The following is a 22,460-nucleotide window of genomic DNA, read 5'->3' as shown; positions in this document are numbered from 1 at the left end:
ACTCATTGTGAAAGGTTTTGGTGGTACGGTTATTCCGATAAATATTTTTTTTGGAAATAGAAATATTTTTTTTTTGTTTAAATTAGAAAAAAAAGTGAATAAAAAAATTTGTAATTAAAATTAAGTTTTTTTTTCTGTTTTTTTTTTTTTTTTAATACAAGAAAAAAGTTGTGATTGTTAATAGTGTTGCTTTTTTCTTTCTTATAATTGTGTTGGTCATTTCTGTTTTAATTTCATTTTATTTTTTAAGTTTAAATAGCAAAATGTAATTTTTTCTCCAAAATGTTGAAATAAAAAAAGTATTTTATTAAAAAATAATACAAGAGAAAAATTTTAAAATAAAAATTCCAAAAGTGTTTTATTTTCTTACTCTTAAAAGTTGTGTGTTTGGAATAGGAAAAAAAAATTAAAATTAAATTATTGAATAAATTTTCATAAAATTAAAATTATTTTTGCGATACGAAATAAAAAAAAAATTCAAGAGATCACAATGTAGGAAAAAAAAGAATAAAAATTTTTTTATTTTTAACCAAAAAAAAAGTGATTTTTTTATTGTTTTAAGATCAAATTTTTATTAATATGAATAAAAATATGAAAATAATTGAATAAAATTAAAATTTTTAATAAAAATTTAAGGAATTATCGGTCAAAATATTTAAGCAAAAAATTTTGAAAAAAGTTGGCGCTTTTTATTGAATGCATGTACCTGTAGAGTGTTTCACGTCTCCAAACTTATTTTTCTATCTTTAGCTTACAAAATTTCTAATTAAAATCCAAATAATTTTAGCATTTTTTTTTTTCTATCTTACATCAAGTTAAGCGGGATTCTACAATTTCTATTCTTTCATTTATTTTTACAACAAAATAAAAATAAAATTTTTAATTTATTTAAAACAGAAAGAAATTCAAAGTAAATTTAAAAAAAAAAAAACTTTTCTTCAATATGCAGACAATTGGTGATTTTTGAATTTCGATGTGACCGAACATAGCAGATCCGTTCAACAATGCTATCTTTATACATACAAACATAACATAGAAAACATGGCAAATAAAATAAGAAAAAAAATTTAGCAATACAACAATATTTTACTGTTAATCAACATGTGAAAGTTTTTTTTTTATTTTTTCTCTCTTTCTCTGCCCCTCTTACTTTTTCCCCCTCATTTTTTCTTCTTCATTTTTCATATTTATTTCTTTTATAATTTTCAAATAAATCGTGTTATACAGTTAGTTTTTTTTCTCTATTTACATAATATTTTTAAAGTAAAAAATTTTTGGTATGATTTGATTATTTTTAAATTATATTTGAATGCCTTAAAATTTTGCTGTTCATGCATACATGCATAACATAATAAATTATTAAAATTATGTCTGTAAATTAGGTGCATATGTTTAATAATAATGATAATTAAAAATTAAATAATTTTACTTTCATTTTGATAAAATCAAAGGCCGTTTTTGTAAAATACTTAATTGTGCCTGAATTCAAGTGAATTTTGTTAAAGAAGATTTTATTTTTTAATAATAATTTTTTATACCTATAATAAGAAATAATCAATTACGATCAAATATTTGTGGAAATTTTAAAATAAATAAATTTATATAATTTTAAATTTCTAATACATACAAAGTAATTTTAAATTATTTTAAAATTTTCGGTTTCTTATAATAATTGTGTTTCGTATGTTCATAATTAAGTGAATATTTTAATAAATTAAAATTGAAATTAAAATATAATTTTTATCTATTTAATATAAAAAGATTAGCGCCAGAATAAGAATATTGTTTCCAAAAAAAATTTAGATTAAAAACTTTCTTACACAATTTGAAAAAATTGAAATAAATTTGAAAGTTTTCCTTTTTTTTGCAAATGAGGTATGGTATTTGGTAAATGAAACCTATGTAAATGTGCCGTTAAAGGTAAAGTTAATAAGTATGTACGGTAAATTAGAATATTTTCAACTCTTGCTCTTAAAAAATCTTTTAAAAGTGCAAATAATTAAAATTTTTTAAGATTTTTAACTTTGATTTTAAGTTTAAATTAAATGCTTTTTTTAAAGAAAGATTTGCTGAAGTAAATTTGCATAATGAGACCATTGTGTCTGATTTTTGTTTCGTAAGCCATATTAGAGATTATCGAATTTCTAGGCTTTTATATCCAAGTAATGAAAAAGAAAAATTCAGGTTAATTTTATATAGCCACGCATTTTATGAAATTTAAAGCTAATTTTATATAAAACAGCTGAAATATCCGCATTCACACCAATATTCATAACATTAAAGAGCTACATACATACATGTACGTACAAATAATGAAATTGAAAATCTTATCTCCAAAAGAATTCATTTGTGAGTTGGAAGGAGCTGTTAAGTTCTTTTGATTTGAAATTTTAAATAATTAAAAGAATATTTTAAGCCAGAACATGAGTTTGTGATTGATTAAACTAAAATATTTGATTAAAATTTTAAGAATTTACTTTAATTTTTACAACTTAAAAGGTACTTTCCTAATAAAAAAATATATTTTTGATAATTGAACTTTTGACTAAATAACTCCAGACTGCAAGTTGTGATCATAGTTGTTTTAATGAAAGACTGCCTTTTTTTATAAAAACTAAAATTGAATTTTATTAGACGTGTGTTCAAAATTAAAACTGGATATGGGTAATATGAAATGTTTTTATAGTACCTATACATATTTATTGATTTTATAGAAACCGGATATTTCTCTTTAGTGTTTAATTTATAAAGAAAATTTCCTACATACAAAACTAATTTTATTATTCTAATTAAGTAATTGTTAATTGATTTAAGAAATAAAAATTTCAATTCTAAAATAAATTTTTAACTGCAATTTTTTATTTTTTCTATTACTTATTTGAATAGTTACGCATATATTTATACAATTATTTAATACCAATATTGCAGGTCAATAAAACCATAATTATTGTTATTCGTTATTGTTATTAAAAAATCGATTTTATTTGTTTTTCTTTAATAAACTTTTTTATTGTAATTACGTAACTCAATTTTAATATTTAAATATTTTGTTGTTGATGTGGAGGATCGAAGCCTCAATTGGCTCCTCTTATATTAATTTGTTAGAGTTTTGTTGTGATTTTGAAGTGGTAATTTTATTATTGAAATTATATGGATTATACAAAATGAAATTATAGGATTGAATAAAGTTTATGTAAACTACTTAAAATTAAATAAAAATTCAAAAAAAATTAGTTTAAGTTTTTAGTAGAGAATGTGATTGAAACTGCAATTAATCTGGAAAAAAAATTGAATTCTAGCAATAACTATAACAAATATATGTGACATCTGGAATTTGAACTTACAATAGCTTCAATATTTTGTATTAATCAAACAAATTGTTTACTTTATCCTTGCATAAAAGAGGATATGAACTTATGAATTCCTAAGGGATTTTTTTACCTATATGAAATTTTCATATCAAGCATTTCTTAAAACGAAATCTTTGAGTAAATGAACTAATTTTTGAAATTATGTTCTCTAAAAGCTACATATATGTATGTACTTAAATCTCAAAACATACAATATTTAAAATACGTACATAAGTATATCAAATAATTTTTATGCACTCAGAATTTTTATTTTCCACATAAAATTTATATGAAAATATTTAAAATTACAATAATTTGTCTATAAAAATAATTGATGTAATTAAAAAAAATAGTAATAAGTAAATTTTAATTTGAAAAATTTTAAAATTTTGATTGATTTGTAGCCTTAGGAAACACTTATGTTTTATTATCTTGGATATTAAATTTGTCTGTTTAACAAAAACTCCTAAAGTAATTTTATTACTCACAATTATTTAGTATAGAGCCTGCACAATTAACACAGAATATTTAAGCATTTTAAAGGCATTTTTTATTTTGACATGATTACTTCAACTTACACATAGCTTATAAAATTGCAATAAACATGACAATGAAAACACAGCCTATGTGCTATTTCGACCATTAGTGTCAATTTTAACAAGTTCAACAATTCGTACAATCATACAAGCACAATTTGATATTTTCACAATTTAATCAAACTTTCACATGAACAAAATATTTTAAAAATTACAAGATTGATTCTAATATTTTTTTTAATCACTTAAGAATGAAAAATTTCTGATTTATGAAGACAACTTTGTATTTTTCTTTAACATTTAGTTAATTAAATGATCTAGATTTTAAATAAAACTTTTTGTATTTTTGTAAAAAAATTTAATGATTATTAATATGTTTTTTATTGCTAAAACACCCACCTGAAATTTAATAAATAAAAATAAATTTGAAATTTCGTTTTTTAAAACAACCTCTTTTCGTTCTTATATTTGCCTTAAGTGAGCAATAATGGATAACTTTTTTTTAACTATATTGTTATTTGTCTTATTATTTTTGATGTTTTATTCGTGGTTGATTCTTACAGTTAAAATATCAAATCGCTTTCAAATCATCTCAGCTTCATTTGCATTTTGATTATGCGAAGTTGACATTCGAATAACGGCAGCACTTCCTAATTAGTTGAGCTATTTAATTAATATAGGAACGTTTCTAGAGCAAATAATTTTAAATATTGGATCTGCTTATTTGTGGCCGTAATCATGTGATTTGAAGTCTCCAGATTATTTGTTTTGAAGGTAGCTAAAATCTCTTTTCTTTCATTAACTGCTTCGAATAATTCACGGTTTTGGTAAACAATATTGAACGTCTAAATGGTGATAGCCCGACTAAAAAGAAATTTTAATAAAAAGAAATTGGCTTTTGAAATTCATCACTTAAAATTTAATAGTTGCATAACATTATTTTGAAATTATACCTAAAAAATAAATGGCAACGATTGAGTCAATTGAAATTTTGCAATTTTCTTTAAATTTAAAAACCAAATGCTTAAAAAGCCACCCATTAACAATAAAAAAATTAAATATAATAATATAAGCACAAATTTAATAGAATGATTTAATCGTTCGAAACAACAAATAAGTTGGCAATAATAATAACAATAATTTAATATAGCTTATCTATAGAATTGATTTTATTAAAGCTATTTCGAAACAGAGATTAACCAAATTTGATTAAATTTTGTATATATGGATAAATTAAGAAATATTATGAGGGTTATTTTTTTTTATATTTAATTCGCCTTTAGTTGTATGTCAAAAGAATTAAAACTGTATTTGATCTACAAGCTATAGAGATATTTAAATTTTTTATTTAAAAAAAACATTATCCTGTTTCCATTAAAAAAAATATGAAAGAAAAAATTAAACAAATAAATAAATTGAAATTCTTTTACCATTTTTATGGTAAATTATAATTTAATTTAGTCAGTAATAAAAAAAAATCAATTAGTCACATGAGTTAAAAATTCTTTAAAATAAATTTTGCTAAATTTTCAGTAATTAGGGTGGATTTTCTATATTTTTATAATCATTAGAGCAGTAAACTTTAATTAATTAAGAAAAACCTCTTTATATTTTATGATTTAATTGTAATGAAATTAAGATTATAAGAAAGTAATTAATTTTTTTTTTTTTTGGAAAATTAATTTTTAAAATAAATTAAAATTTATTTCTTTTGGACAATAGAAGCTCATTAGTTTAAAAATTTGTTCAAATTCAATAATTAATGAATCTGTGGTCGATATTTTGGTTTCACTATAAAGTTTTGATGAGATTTAAAGAGAAACGACAATTTCTTTTCGAAAATCAATTGAATTTTAATTTTCAAAAGATTTGGGTGATGAATTTTTGTTTAGTTTTGCTTTACATTATTTGATTTAAGATTGCTTTCCACAAATTTACAGTTACAACTGAAAATTATGTATAGGAATTTTAATTAAACCCTGCTTATTTAATTAAACCCTTTAATAAGCACATTGTTAACAATACCTAAATAATTATGCATGATTTTTAAAAAAATTATGCATCATACAGTCATCTGATTAACAATAAATTAAGTTCCCAATAGGAGTAAATAAAAATTAATTTGAAATTCTGTTCTTAAAAAAAAAAATTTAAAAACAAGACGGTAGCTGTGGGAGGGACGACATGCAAAATTCAAAATTTATATATTTAATTCTCACTTACGGTTGTTTAAGAATAAAATTTCAAGTTTTTAATAAATCATTCTTTTTTTGCTTAAGTATATATTACAATTTTTTTCTTATAAATTTTTTCAATTAAAATTTTTAAAGTCCATTTAACAATAATAGATTTTTTTTGTGTATAAAATCGGAGTTCAATTTCTTGTACAAGCATTCTACTAATTTTTATTGATTTTATCAAATATTGTTTAATTTTAATAAAAAAATAATTTTCATTTAACCCAATAATTCTCAGTGTTACCGATATTAATAAATATAATTAAATTGCATCGTATAATTTAGATATGTACTTGTAAATTGTTGAACTAAGTATGAAATGTAATGCAAAGATTCAACACTTTGAATAATGTAAATCGAAATAATTTTAAATTGAGTTCGGTAAATATTAACCCTTTCTTGCCAGTGGGAAAATATTTTAAATTTATGAATGTTGTAATGTGAAAACCGTGTTCGGATGTGTATCTTACTCAAACAACATATTTTCATGCAACATACTGTATGATGTAGAATGTACAACTAAAAACTTGTAAATATTCAATACGGTGATAGTATTCGTTTATATCACTTGGTGTTATGTCATGACTCGTGTCAATTGATTACTTATTGATTAAGTTTTTTTTTTTTAATTTTACAATTAAAATATTAAATATATTTTTTTTTTGTTTTACTTCTTATTCTCATTTTTGCAGCATCTGAAGAGTTAATTGTTTTTAAATTTAGGTGGATCTGATAGGTGGTATTCGAAGACACTCATAAAAATCAAATTAAAAAAAAAAACTTATCACTTAATCATATACAGAATTATTTGGTAGCTTTGATCATGTACTAATTTTTTTTTGTTGTAAGAAGAGAAACGAAGAATAAATTGAGTTTTTTTTTGCGCGAAATTGTAATAAAAAACTCTTAATCAAGGTTACCAGCTTTAAGACATGCTAAAATTATACTTTAATAGTTTTTTGAATATACTTTTTCATTTTCTATATTTTGTTATTTCCTAAATTTTATACTCTTTTTATTTGTAATTTTCTATAATAATATTCAGTAGAGTTCACAAATGTAAAAAAAAAGTAGCAAAATAAAAATTCTGTATTACTTATTTTCTTTAAGTTTAATTTTAAAGCTGCAGAAATTCCCGACATAATTCGAATATTACATTAAATGGTTTTGTGTTCTTATAACCTAGTCAAGTTACTGGTTAATTCTCATGAGTGTTTGAAAATAATTAATTATGGCTTCAAACATTCGTGATGAACATGTTCGATTTCATTGAATAAATACTCGCGCCCTTAATAAACGTGTTTGAATTTAAATCTTTTTTAAAAATTAATATTTTTGAAATAATTAAACACGATAATTTTCTATGAATTTTTTTAATTGTGAAAATTATTACCATCTCTATTCTCTAATTCAATAAAGTTTTTGCAAAAATCATTTCATACATAGTTTGCAGTTTTTCATACTCAACAAAACCAAAAGCATTTAGACAATATTTTGAAAAAGAAAAATTGAATAACAAAGACAAAAAAAGCTAAATAACAAAAGAAAACTAAAAATTCTTGCTCAATACTTCCGAGTGACTAAACTTTTTTATTTTTGTGTTTGCATTATTACTAAAAGTTAAAGTTAAAAGAGAAAAAAAGATATAAGAAATACCAGTCAAGCACATCAAACATTCACATATACTGGTACAATAAAATAAATAAATTTACATTAAAAACACAATATTCGCAATTGTATATTTAAATTTTTGTATGTACATATTTAGCTCTAGTAAATTGCTCAACATGTATATATACATAGCATACGAGTATAAAATACAAAATTTATGTAGATTTTAGTAGTATACTTTTGGAATACAACAAAAGTAGGCATACATGTGTATGTATGTATGTAAATCCGACTTGTTATTTGAATAAAAACGTGATGTTGCATCTCTACAATAACTAGTTTTTTTTCCTGTTTTGTTTTTTCTTTTCTTTTGATTTTTTTTTATATATCAAAAATCAAAGATAATAATAATGAGCTTTATCTGCGCTAGACGATGAAAAAATAAATGAAAAATTAATTTTTTCTGTTTGTATTTGAGTATTTACAATGTCTAGTTTTTGAAAATTTCTAATACACTTAGGGTGTAAAAATGAAAATATTGCTTATAATACTTATAATCAAAATTTAATGTAATAACTATAATAATTAATTACTATTTAATGAACCATGCGCCATTTTAAGAATAGGATCATCTCATTTGATATTTTGAAATCAAAAACAGAGGCTCGTTTTGTGAGTATAGATCTTTTCTTGAGTGTCGTTTTAATTCTTACTTTTCCAAATCTATATTCAACACTAAAAATTGATGAAGTTGAGTGAAATCAATTATCGTTACCTTTTCGATTTTATAGAAACTATGGAAAGGTTTGTACTTAGTTTCGGAAAGATAAGGTGTCGAAAATTAAAATTTTATGAATCGACTGAGTGAAGGTGCAAATAAATTTTTTCCTAATGAAATAAATTACTCATTAGTGTCTAAAAGTTGTTAAAACAATAGACTCCTACTTAAAAATGTTAAAGTAAGCACTTTTTTACCAATTTTTATTGTAAAGATGCTAAAAATGTGTTGTATTGTAGTACGCAATTCGTCTGATACTTATTGGTCTAGTTTACTTCTACTGTGATAAATGCAACACCAACAGTTAGCGTTAAATTCTTGAGAAGCATGAAAGAATTACAAATAACCATGATTAAATAAAATATTGTACAAATAATCAAATATAAAATAGAATAAGAGTGTTTAATAAAATAATACGTAAAATGATGAAGAAGTAACTTTATTGAATGACTATGAGCTTCCAATACGAATTTTTAATAAAGAAAATAATTGTTTTCCAAACCACCAAAAAAAAAATATTAAATTTATATTGATGGTATTCAAAAAATAGTAAAAAATATTCGAAAATAAATACATAAGTATGTGCAATCAGAAATTACAAAATCAATTAATAATAAAAACCGAAAATGTGTTTGAACTTTAGTACAAATGGTGGCACACATACTATTATGTATTATTATATGAGTATATGTATACGTATATGAGTACGTTATGAATAAGCTTATAAAATTATAAACTTACATTAAAAATTACAAATTATTTGGGATGAGGCAATAATTTGAGCAGTTACTTCTTTATTTTTATGTTTCTTTATAGCAATAAGTAGGTACTCGTATGTGGTATACAATTATTTTGATATAAGAAAAGTAGTAAATTTTTGAATGAGTGTTGCTTAGTTTTGAAGCAAAAAACCGATTTTTTTGTATGTAGGTACTATTATTAAATTATAAATAAAATTGTGGACATTTATGGTTTTTCGATATGAAAATTCCTATTGAAATTAAAGGTAATTTTTGAGAATCTTATATGACAATTTTAAATTATTTAATTTAAGAAAAGAATAAATTCGAATTTTGCAATGAAATTCAGTAAAGAACGGTGGTACAGGAATTTTTATCTAGTTTCTTATATCGTAATTGACTTAAGAATAGTGGAAAAATTTGTACTAATTTGGTTTCTTAGCCACCTATACTTTGTATAAATGTCATATTTTACTAATTACGAATGTGAGGAGTATTAAAGAGTTCCGTTTTCTCTCGAAATTGTAAAAATATTTTCCAAAATTTATTATCAACTTCCCAATTTATTATCAAATTCATCACAACAATATTTGAACTTGATATCAAAAACATTTTATTAATTTCAAAAAAATAAAAACATTTCTGAATTTTAAAATCAAATCAATAAACTTGGTTAAAGATGTTTGCTAATAAAAAATAATTAATATTAAGCTCTTTAATTATAAAACAAGAAATTTCGGGGAAAAAAAATTTGACATTTTATTAAAATTTTGAATTTGGTATTTCTCGCAGTATTGAGAGAAAATTTGATATTAATTTTTATATTTGACGGCTTTACTTCTTACTCTTTAAAATTTGATGCTTTTTGGTTTATGAATTCTCGAAAAATCGAAGACATTGTCTCTATTCGAATAAAAATTGTTAAATGACTGCTATACTTCTGTTATTAAGAGTATTAGGGCACCAACTATTTTTCTAACACTCCCATTGTACTGTAAAATTTCAGTAAATTTACTAATATTCAATTGAAATGTTGCAGCAACCATTCATTTTCAATATTAAAATCTAAATCTGAATTGAATTGGATCACATTTTTTATTTGATTTATTAGGGAAAGCAAAAAAAAAACTCAATAAATTTTTTTTTTTTCATAAATTTTTTTTCGCAATTATTAATTATTTATAAAAGCGGAATAAAGTCTATTTTTAATAAAACTGCGTGTCGCCCGATTTCTTTTACCCAAATATATAAAATTATATTTGTAGTGTGGATGTGATCTCCGGATTTATGAAACATATGGTGATGTAGGAATTTACAATACAAAAAATACAAAATATTTTCAAGTTTTGTTTGGCTTGCATTGAAAATATGTACATACATTTAAACATTTTATTTATGTGATCGATTGCGATTTATGAATAAATTTAAATATTCCATTTAAATCAAACGAATCTATGTACATACTTATTGGTTAATTATAAAAAAATTCCATTTCCGTTTATAATATTGTTGGTAGTTAATCATTCAACGTGAGTTAATTTAATAATTTTTAAATATATTTAATGTAACGAATTTAATTATTCATACATGTCTAGAAGATGCTAAAACTTCAAACTTCTAAAGGCTAGGGAAAGAATTATAAGATCACGGTTATTTTATTATTGTACGTTTATCAATATTGTTTCGCATTAAAATAAGTAAGCTGGTATTTTTTCGCTTTTATAGAATTTATATTTCCTATAGGAAGGTTGTGGTTTCGTCAACGTGAAAATAATTCTCGAAAATAGCATTTACAACTTCTAGGAGCACAACTTTCAGAGAAAGGAGATTAGTAAAAATTTTCTTTTCGTGAAATAAATTTCTCAGGTCAAGATCAATTTGTGAGAAAATTTTAGCTTTTTATAATAAAGACAGGAAATTTAATGAACACACGCATGGATAGAACGGACAAAGTGAAAGTAACAAGCAAAATTATTTGCAATTCAGTTGGAAATATGATTAAAATCAGAAAAATATTTTTGATACGCTCTTAAATAAAATCTTCTTTTCTATTCGTAGTACCCATGTGCTGCAACTAATTTATACTATTAAAATAGTATTCTCCGAATTATAAGTAACTAATACTAGAGTTTCCCAGACCAACTATATAGAAAATACATATTTGTTTAATACTAGTTATTGTTTATTTTTTTGTTAGTAAATTTATGGAACAACAAAAATGTAAAGAAAAACTGAACCCTCTCTTGTATCAAAAATAAAGTAGTGGATTCCGTTTTTATACGTCATTTTATTGTAGGAATAAATAAACTTGGAAACTACTTTAACCAAAAATTAAGAAAAAACAAGTAAAAACGGTTCAGTCGGTCTAAACCGATTGAATTATACCCTGCACCTTTCGTTTTTGTGTAGCAATTACTCGAAGCTCTGAAATCATTCTATAGAAACTTCTCAGACATGTCTGACCTATAATTGGACATCCGACTGCCAAGTTTCATGAATCTGACCTTATAATTTTTCCAAATATTTAAAATTAGCTTTTGGAGTTGTATGGTAAGTACCTGAACCTGCCAAGCAATTCCATCAAAACTTCACAAATATATCTGATCTATAATCGGACACACAACTGCCAAGTTTCATGTATCTGACTTTATTATTTTTCCAAATATGTAAAATAAGCTTTTGGAGTTGTATGGCAAGTACCTGAACCTGTCAAGCAATTCCACCAAAACTTCAGAAATATATTTGAGCCATAATTGGACACATGACTGCCAAGTTTCATGAATCTGACTTTATTATTTTTCCAAATATTTAAAATTAGCTTCTGGAGTTGTATGGCAGGCACCCGAACCTGCCAAGCAATTCCACTAAAACTTCACAAATATATCTGATCTATAACCGGACACACAACTGCCAAGTTTTATGAATCTGACTTTATTATTTTGCCGAATATAAAAAATTTGCTATTGGAGTTGTATGGCAGCCACCCGAACCGGTGCAGCTATCCCATTATAATTTTTAGAGCATGTGTAGAATATAATTGGACACATGTATACAAAATTTTATATTTATAGCTTTATTAGTTTTTGAAATATTTAAAATAAACTCTTGGAGTTGTATGGCAGCTACCCGAACCCGTTGTCCGACTTAGTTCAATAACAATAGGGTTCGTCCTTGGCACAAAAGAAAAAACTTGTGAAAGTTTGGTGTCGATTGCATTATTCGTTTTTGAGTTATCGTGCGATCGGACGGACGGACGGACGGACGGACGGACATGTCTAAATCGACGCAGAATTTTACGCTGAGCAAGAATATATATATATGTCCATACCGCAGATGACTCCTTCAAGTAGTTACAAACTCCATACCAAAGTTAATATACCCTTCACGAAGTGCAGGGTATAAAAAAACGAAAAATATACAATCATAAAAAATTTGCTAGTTCAGTTCGGAAAAAAAAATTTTTTTTTTTGCTCATTTCAAATTCTCATTATTTATGGAAATCCGAATTTATGAATGCATATACGTACGTACATATATATTTGATATCAATATTATAATTTATAAATAACATTGGAATTCTGAATTTTAAATATATTTAATATTAAAATATTTCCAATAAATTAGTATATATAATGTACATATACAATTAAATTCACACAATACACAAATACTTTAAATTGGTAAATATGGAAATAATTTAAAGCATTTTGAACACATGTACATATATATTATGTATGTATACACCTAGTATAATAATATCAAAAATTTGACAAATTTGTTTTGAATATAAAACGTGGGTGACTTTAAGTAGAGAAAATAACTTTTTTTATTACCGGGATTACTATAAATAAATAAAAAATATTGAAAATTATATTTTGAGAGAAAATTGGATATTAAGTTAAATGAAAAAATTGATTTTTCTTATTCTTGAAAGTTTAATTTATTTTACAAATTTTATTATTATTGAAGTATCATTAAGGAAATTTATGACTTAGAAATAATAATTTAAAATAACTAATTAACAAAGAATATATGGAGAGAAATAACACATTAAAACAAAAGATATGGTTATTTTCATAAAATTTTACATAATATATAGGAACATTTAATCAGATGGGCCACCAAGAAGGTTCTTTCGAATTAAGTAGAAAGCGAGTACTGAATTTATGAAGTACTTATGCGAATTACGCTTCTTAATTTTTAATCAACTGTTAATGCTAATGTACATACTCTTGAAATATGACCTGTTCTGCTAAATATTGCAAACTAAATTTCTAAATTAATATGTATGTATATATTGCACACCTGTGTACATACGTTACTAGTTACTGAAAACGTGATAGTTTCTATACTTACTCTCAAAAAGCTTCTTTCAGCATAATTTTGTATTGATGCCATTTTATATTGATTCAGTTATAATTCAGTCTTAATTTTGTACTTGCCGAATTAATAATTTTCAAGTTTCTGTTCTTAATTGCTTGATTTTTATACCGGATATTAAATTATATATGGTCATCAGTCTATTTTACTATTTTAATTAAATATTTATTGGGTTGTATTTGATTTGTCTGTTGTCACTTTTTAATACAATTGATATTTTGCGATTCAATCATCTTAAAACTTCATGACGAATAAGTTTATTACCTAAAAGTATAAAATATAATTTATTTCTAATTCATAATATCAAAGCTATTTAATAAAAAATTCAATGGATCCTACAATTTAAAAATTTGAATTTGATATTTATTTATATAGGGAATTTAAAATATTTATGTATTACTTATATAAATTTAAATAAAAAATAAATCCTCCACCTATTCTTACAATGTATTTAAAAAAAAATTGAATTTTAGGGTTTTAAAACACACCCAAAACTTGTTCAATATTAAATAAGTTTATATAGAATTACAAAATCGTGATTTTGTCCCGCCATAAATTTGATTTACTTATAAAATTCTTAGAATTGAAGAATTTAATTAATTACTATGTATAAAGTTTATGTATTCGACTCTAAGATGATCTTAATTTAAAATTTTAATTTAGAATTTAATAAATTCATATTACACGGAAATAAACTAATTAATTAAATTGAAAATTTTTATTGAAAAATTTATGTACGCGTGTCAGAAAAAGTCATATTATGTTCTTCTCAACAATTTGATTGTTAAGTATATATACTTACGAGTATACATATACATACCTTTATTGGTAGAGCAATAAGATCCGACTATCGGTCATACTCGTATAACAAAAACTGCAATAGACAATTCATAGTCATCGATTTTATATAATTATGAAGTATATTAGAATTCAATCACGAATGAAATTATAGTAGAATTATTTGAAATTTTTTAGAAATAATTATTTGGTTCCGTTTTAAATTACAAAGTTGTTTTTATGAAGTGTCCAATTATTTTGATACTTATTTTTGTTAATTTAAAAAAATAATAATTACGAATTTTTGAAATTCGTCTCATGACGTCATTTTTTATTACTCGTTCGACAAATTCTAAAATATTGATACTTATTAATTAAAGGCAAAGTAAACAATAATAATAATTGTTTTCAATTACATAAGCCAGACCAACAATTCTTAAGATAACTCCAATTTAGACCAGAAAAAATTCGTTTTCATTTCAAAAAGCAGTCAGTAAAAAGGCTTTTATCACTTCCGACTCAAACAATTGAATTGAAATTAAGCTGTGTTTAGAACCAAATTGTCAGTTATATTTAAATAAACAAGCATAGCTCATATATTCCGGCCAAAATGTAACATAACCTTAAAATTCTTGCTCAATTGTATTTATTTCAACATTTGAAAATGTCAACGATTACAAGAGTACAAGTTATTACGCTAACTGGGAAGAATATTTTTTTTTACTATAAATAAATAAAGTTTACAAAATAAAGTTTTGGAGTACTAGATCAAATAAAATAATTTAATTTTATATTTGATAAGAAAAACTTTCAAATTCATTTCAATTTTTAAATTTGACGTGATTTTAATAAAAATTTTTTTAATTTCTCTTCAATTTTTTTTTGAATTTCTTTTAAAAATTACTAGTGTGAAAATGAAAATTTTTTAAGAAAAAGTTTATGTAAATTAAAATTAAATTTAAATTATATTGAAAAATAAAATTATAATAATTATTCAAAAGAAAATTTGCTTGTAGTTTTACCGTTTCACAAAATTAAAATTAAATATAATCAAAATTAAGATACATAGAAATATTTAAAAAAAATTTTTTAATATTGAATATGAGTGTCTTAAGTTCACCCCTTAAGGGGTTAAATTGGATTAACCTACTGAAAGCTGGATTCATTTTTTTTGGATTAATTATATTAATATCGAGTGTAAATTCATATGGTAAGTAATGTATATTTTTATTTTAAATACATAAGTAGTAAATAAGTTTAATAAAATATGTTTTTTAGAGAATTATTTAAAATGAAATGCGATTGGGGTATGAAATTTTATTCGAAACTTACACATTACTCTCAAAATCATATATTTATTCTAAATTTAATGTACTTATCTAATAGTATTTGGAGTATAATATTGCATTTCGTTCTAAGAATCGAATCACTGCGAGTATTGTGACGAGTATCGTGAGAATTTTTAACATTTTGTAATAGAAACAAATTATTTGTATTAATTGCTTTATGTTGAATTGACTTTAGGCCAATCGTAATTTGCACGCTTTAAAATTTGAACAACTTTAGAAATTCAAATCGTTAGAATCGTCAAAAGAAGGCGTTTATAATAAGTTCAAAATTATTTATAACTATTTTAGATACTTGCCATACCAATGTAAACCCAAATTTGAATGATGTATTCAGAAACAAAAATTTATGCAAGTTTTTTCCAAGTTTTCCTGTAGGCAAATGTTTCAAATGAGGGAAACCGAATGGGGGCAGTTTTTTTAGAGAAGCTGTCTCAAGTATCTTAGAGTTCCTGTAACTGGAAAAAGCTCAAGAGTAAAAAAAATTTCTAACAATTTTTTGCCTACTCACATCAATCCCATCACTTTCGTTCAAGAATATTAATGAGTTTCCCACACCTTACTTTTTTCGAAAAAAAAAATTAATGGATGTTTTGAATTTCAAATAATAAATTTATTCAAATTCTTCATAACAATTTGAAAGAAATTTTACCCGTAAATATTTTAATTTCTAGAAACATCAGTGTTCTCGTGCGGTCATAAAATCATATTTTTTGTTCCGAATCGCAGTTATCATTTCCTAAAACTGTAAATTTTTTTTATTTTGATTCTTTCAATTTTAATTGGTTTTTAATTTCTTTCTTAATTTTAATGAAGTTGTTGGACTTGTTTTTTGTAAAGTTTTTTTTCATCTCTATTCCCCCATTATTTTGTTACTGGCCATAAAAATCTATAATAATCTATACTTCTTGAAAAATTTACAGTAATTAAAATAATTAATAAGGGCATTTTAATGTCAAAGTTGCCCAAAACAGTGGGAGAAATTTTAAAATTAATAATTCTAGTTTCCCCAGAAATCAAGGAAAACCTGGTTTTTATTCGAATTATTAAATGATCACCATAATAGAGTCTCAATTTTTAATATTTTAGTTAAAAAATTCACAAATCAATGGCAAATATTACTTTTATCCCAAAAATTAAGTTTATAATTAAGAAGGAAATTGGGCGAATTTCTTAAAATTATTAAAAATTTTTAAAAACACAACAGAATTTCCTGCATTACTTACTCATTATTTAGAACTCAATTAATCAAACGCAAATTAATTAATTCTTCAGAAATTAGTGCTTGAAAATTGTTTAGCGGTCTTCCAATAACATACACTCAGTTACACGCTATCCTCCACTCCGTTATCAGATAAAATTATTTTTAACAATTTGATTTTGAATTAAAAAAAAATTTGCTTTTATTTTAACAGTTAAGTTACTTTGACCTTTACTTCAACCAAATATGTTAATCTAAAATTATATGGTTTCATTTAATGCAAAATAATAAAAAAAAACTTATGTATTTGAAATAACATTGAAATGGAAAATATTTTTTTAACAGACCAACTACGGTAATAGTATAATTGTATAAAATGAACTAAATATTCATATTTTTCTAAGTGTGTCATACTTACCACTACAAATGATATTGTATTTAAAAATTTTGTTGTCATTCACGGAAAATATCCTTGAATTATTGCTAAGCCTAAAATTATTTTCAAAATATAATTATCTACATAAGTATTTCATAAATATTTTTTTTATTATTTGCTTACCTTAGCTAAGTTATGATTGTTAAAATCATCGTTATATAAATGTATATAATTAAGTTTAGTGAATATTCAAGTACCTTACAATTACACAAATAATAATTATAAAAAATTAAGTATATGGAACGCGCGGTAACTTTATAAGATGTACGTTTATGGATTACTGAATAAGTAGGTTAAATGCATACAAAATTAAAAATGATAATGAATACGAATTTGATAAAGAAAAGAGCTAATGGCATTTCTTTTTATTATGATTAGATAATTTGCGTATTAGTTTTACTTTGTTCGTCTGTACGGCCATTAACCAAACCCTTAACGCTCTAAGACTAGAAATTTAAATTTTGTGCGCAGATAAATCTGAGCGAAGATATTATTTTTCTTGAGAAAAATTTTTGATATCTCGTTTTAAAAGTCTCGGAATACTTATCTTCCCCAAAGGGGTTTAAGTTTTCAAATTTGTGAAAATTAAAAATTTGCCAATAGAAGCGTGTAAGTTCTTTTACCGTAAATGTGTGAGAAGTTATTTTTTCTGTCACAAAAAAAATTTAGTCATTAATTTGAATTGGTTTTCTGCTTTTCCCATCCGAGTTAATATTATTCTCCTCTCAATTTTCAAAACCTCATTTACTGTTGATTCTATTGAATTGGCTACATAATTGACTACATTTCTCATTATAATCGACGGGAACTTTATTATCGGCGTCTATCAAATTATTTCTTCTCATTTTGCTATAAAAATCAGAATATGAAACACTATTCATGATTCAATCTTCAACACGATATTCCAGTGAAAATAAACTTAAGAATACAAAAGTAGCGAAATAACTATACTAATAAGATGATTTTTTCATTTCATATGTTAAGGATCATTAAACTGTTCTTATGGTCTTTTGAACTAATTTCCATTCAAGGTCATTCTTTTTATTCTTTGTTCATTTTTCAAAAAAAAAAAGCCGCACGTTTTTTCGATCATCTTCCATTTTCTTATATTTTTTTTTCGTTCTGTTTTTAATTTTAAGTTGAAAACGGAATTGAATTCCAAATGCCGAAGAAGAATAAAATTGTAAAGCAAAATGCATATACATAATTGTGTATACGAATGCATTTTTTTTGTAGGTACCATTAATTACACACTTCATTTCGATATGAAAATTTATGTAAACACAGTACAGTGTCTCTAATGTTGGTATTACAATATCGCTGTATGATTAATTTGGTGATTAGTATAATTAGTATAATTTGTTATATTTGTGTATCCATAATAGTGCGTCGCAATCATTCAAATTTCAGGCACCACATTCTGTAAATTCGCTTTTCGCCATGGAAATGCTATACGACGAAACGTCGTCAGATGTTCTTTAAGAATGATGTGAGTTGCTATATGAAGCTGTTAAAAAGGTTTTTATTGGTTTTTTTACAATACTACAAGAGTCCCAATAATAATGTGGCTTATTTTAATGAAACTCTTTTAACACTTCTTAATTTCGCAGTTCTAAACCTTGCCTTAGTCAATGAATTTTACAACTTTTTAATGCTAACTCAAATGAAGTGAAGCCTTTTTTACAACATGACGTACGAGTACATTTGAGAATATCTTTTCTTTTGGTGCTATAATTCTTCCTCGGAACATTTTTTGGAACTTAAGACCTGGAATGGAATGCCCTGTTTTTAAAAAAAACTTTTTTTGTTCAATAGCTTAAATGTGTTTTTAAAACAACTGCAATACAGTACTCGTAGGAAAGCTTGAAGACATTAACTCTTTTTAAAACATTAAGATATTTTGTGTTTCTGCTTTGCTTCCATAACGCAAGATCTTCATATCGCAATATCTTATCATTTAGTAACTTAATACTTATCTAAGAATTGAAACACACTGTGCACAAATGAATACAACCGTTAGTCGTTCATACAATCGCATCTCATATTTTTTTTCTCAATATTCCTACATTTGGAAGAAAAAAAAGCCACACCATCATTCCTACAAGGTAATTAACCACAATATGTAGGTTTCAACTCTTTTCTTCTTGTATTATATGCAAAACCGTACATATTTATTTATTTATAACCAATTGTAAAAATTTTTTTTTTGTATTTTGGAATCATTATTGTGTAAGGTTTTTTTTTCTTGCGTAAATTATTTAAAATATAGGTACGTGTATATAGTTATAAAAGTTTGTTATAAAAATGTAATTATGTTTTTAAATGCTGTAATATTTCGCGGCTTATTAAATTCAAATGCGGATCTCTTCTTTTTAAAATGATTAACATCATCATCATCTCCATCATCACCTTCATCAACATCATCACATTCGATACAAAAGTATTTTTGTTTTTAATTATTCTTAACCATAACTTAATACAGATGTATATAATGTGGTTTTTGAAAGAATTTTATTTAAAACAAAAACTTTGTTTTTTGAATAATTAATTTTAAATGAAAATGATATTTTCTATTCTAATAGACGGTATGGCAGTAACAAAAATTCTAAAATTAGATTTAGTTTTACATAAATTTTGGCAACAAAACAATATTTAGAAGCAAAAAGCAATGTGCTAAATTTTAACATTATAATACACTTAAGTTATCGCGCACAATATAGAATACAAATTGGTAATTTAAAGATTATGAATCATCTTATATACTTATATATGGTAAAAGTACAAAAGATTTAAAGATAACACAAAAAGTTGTTTCGGCAAGCTTTAAGAACCCTATGAATTAAATGCTATTAAAGCAGTGAATTGTTTTAAAACTTTTTTTAAAAAATTTTATTAATTTCTTCGGAATTGTTTAACATAAGAGTATTGTATAAACTATAACAATAAGTACTATCAAAACATATAAAAATAATTGTGGGGTGCAAGAAACTTTCATCAGATCTGCATTAGCTCAATGAAATATCTTTATAACGAGAACGTCGAACTTGTCTCAACTTACTTATTCATTCTTATTTTTACTTGTTATACTCTTATTTTTGTACAATTTAATTTTTAAAGTAAGTCGTACGAGTTGTTTTTCGAAATTTTAAGTTAGTCCAATAAATATTAGGACAAAGTTATAATTTTTGTTCCAATATTTATTTATTTTACGTCCAATGTGATGTGTGCGAATTTTAAGCTGCAAGTTGCTTCGAATTTGGTTTTTTAAAGAAACTTTTAATAAAAATTTTCCAGAAACATTGTTTGGTACACCGTGGATATTTTATAGGTACACCGTTGACTGATACTAAGCTAATTGAATTGGAGTCAAATATTCTTCTTCAACTTAGACCTTTGTTTCAACGTAAATTGCTCAAAATTGCGATTGAAAATTTGTAAGAAATTAATATTCAAGATAAAATGGTTGGAAAACTTAACTTAAATTATAAGTAATACGCATTTCTGATGTTACGTACGTGTGTTATTGCGAATAGAAATTTTTAGAATTTGTTTTTCAGAACAGAATTTCCAGTGTATGATTAATTTTATTAAGTAGCTGAGTTTATAATACCCCTTAACAAAATAATAAACCAAATTATAAAAAAAATCTTTAGAAAAAGCTCATGGGGGTTATGGAAAATAAATCTTCTAGCTGAATAAAACTAAAAGAATTCGCAAGCTATTAAATTTATTTTAATAAATTTTTATTATAAATTGAATATTTATAGTATATACATACGAACATTATACGAACACATATATACTCACAAGCGTAAATTTTTGTTAAATTAAAAAAAGACAATAATAAGAAATTTAAAAACTATTTGTATTTAACTATTAAAGATTTCTATAACTTTAAAAATTTTTTCTAATCGTAGCAATAACATTCGAATTTTAATGGGTACTATAAGATATTATATGAAGAAATGAAAAACAATAACGATCAAAAATGGTAATTTAATAAAAAATCAAAAAATTTTTACTACATTAAGTGAATACTAGAGGAATGAAACGTGCTTTTAGGTTAGCCAAAATATAAGGTTGAGTTTCTAAGGATTAAAAATTGAGTTGCACAAGCTTGCAACTAGTTTGTTTACTTATTATTTCGTTGACGGCAATAATTTTCGAAAACGTTTTCACAAATTGCTACAAATATTTTATTTGCTTTTTTGGGCCTTCTTCTTCTGTCGTATTTAGGACATTCAGAGATGTTGACGCGAATTTTTGAACAGGAAAATATTATAAATTTTTATTCTGCAGGCCAATGTTATTTTGTTTACTTACGACATTTTATGACTTTAGTTGAACTTATATTAATCGTATGTATTGGGTTTGAAAGTGACTTACATAATTGAACCAATTATATTTTTAATATCTTTGAACACATATTGTTATTTACTGTGATTTGGTCTCTTATTTAAAAATGAACACTTTAAACAACATGTAGAACAATTTATTTGTCAATATGAACAGTTTTAAAGACAATTTTATCTGTTTTAATTACAAAATCATTATGAATGTAAATTTAAATATTGAACACGTTTTGTTATTATTTCGACTGCGTTGTAATAAAAAATTTATTTCGAAATTTATTTTTTTATATCCGATTTTACAGATAATTTATTGGAATATTTTTTTGCAATCTTTTTATTACTGATGCTGCTGGTGTTATTGTTTTTGCTTAAAGCAATAATATGGCAAGGAAATTTATCGCTACAATTCTTTTAAAAAAAATTTGATTCACGATTTAAGTTGAATGGTTTGAATATTATTTTTAAAACCAATTTTTATTAAAAAAAGAAATATTTTAGTATTTGCAAAATATAAGTAGAAAATTGTAAATAATTTTCTCTTTGTTTGATTAATATTTTCTAATATATTTGTACACGATTTCTACTTATGTCTAGATATTTCCGAGGTTTTTATACAGAACATGATAACTGCATTTCGGCTAATTTTTTTCTGATCGTAAAATAAAATTGATTTTATTTTTCATGAAACTGTTGATTACAACATAACAGCTAACTTT

General features: G+C 23.9%; 1 protein-coding gene across 1 annotated transcript in view; it reads left to right on the top strand.

Annotated features, from left to right (window-relative positions):
- Positions 1 to 15,372: 15,372 nt before the first annotated feature.
- Positions 15,373 to 22,460, top strand: part of LOC129609482 (dual oxidase) — a 79,908-nt gene continuing 72,820 nt past the window's right edge. Inside the window, exon 1 of the mRNA XM_055521401.1 lies at positions 15,373 to 15,619. Coding sequence (XP_055377376.1) covers positions 15,511 to 15,619 — 109 coding nt within the window. The 5' untranslated portion in view covers positions 15,373 to 15,510. The remainder of the gene's footprint in view (positions 15,620 to 22,460) is intronic.

The sequence above is a fragment of the Condylostylus longicornis genome, unplaced genomic scaffold, assembly GCF_029603195.1.
Source record: "Condylostylus longicornis isolate FDR11 unplaced genomic scaffold, ASM2960319v2 ptg000039l, whole genome shotgun sequence".
Taxonomy (NCBI): domain Eukaryota; kingdom Metazoa; phylum Arthropoda; class Insecta; order Diptera; family Dolichopodidae; genus Condylostylus; species Condylostylus longicornis.
This window is presented reverse-complemented; position numbering and strand designations above follow the sequence as displayed.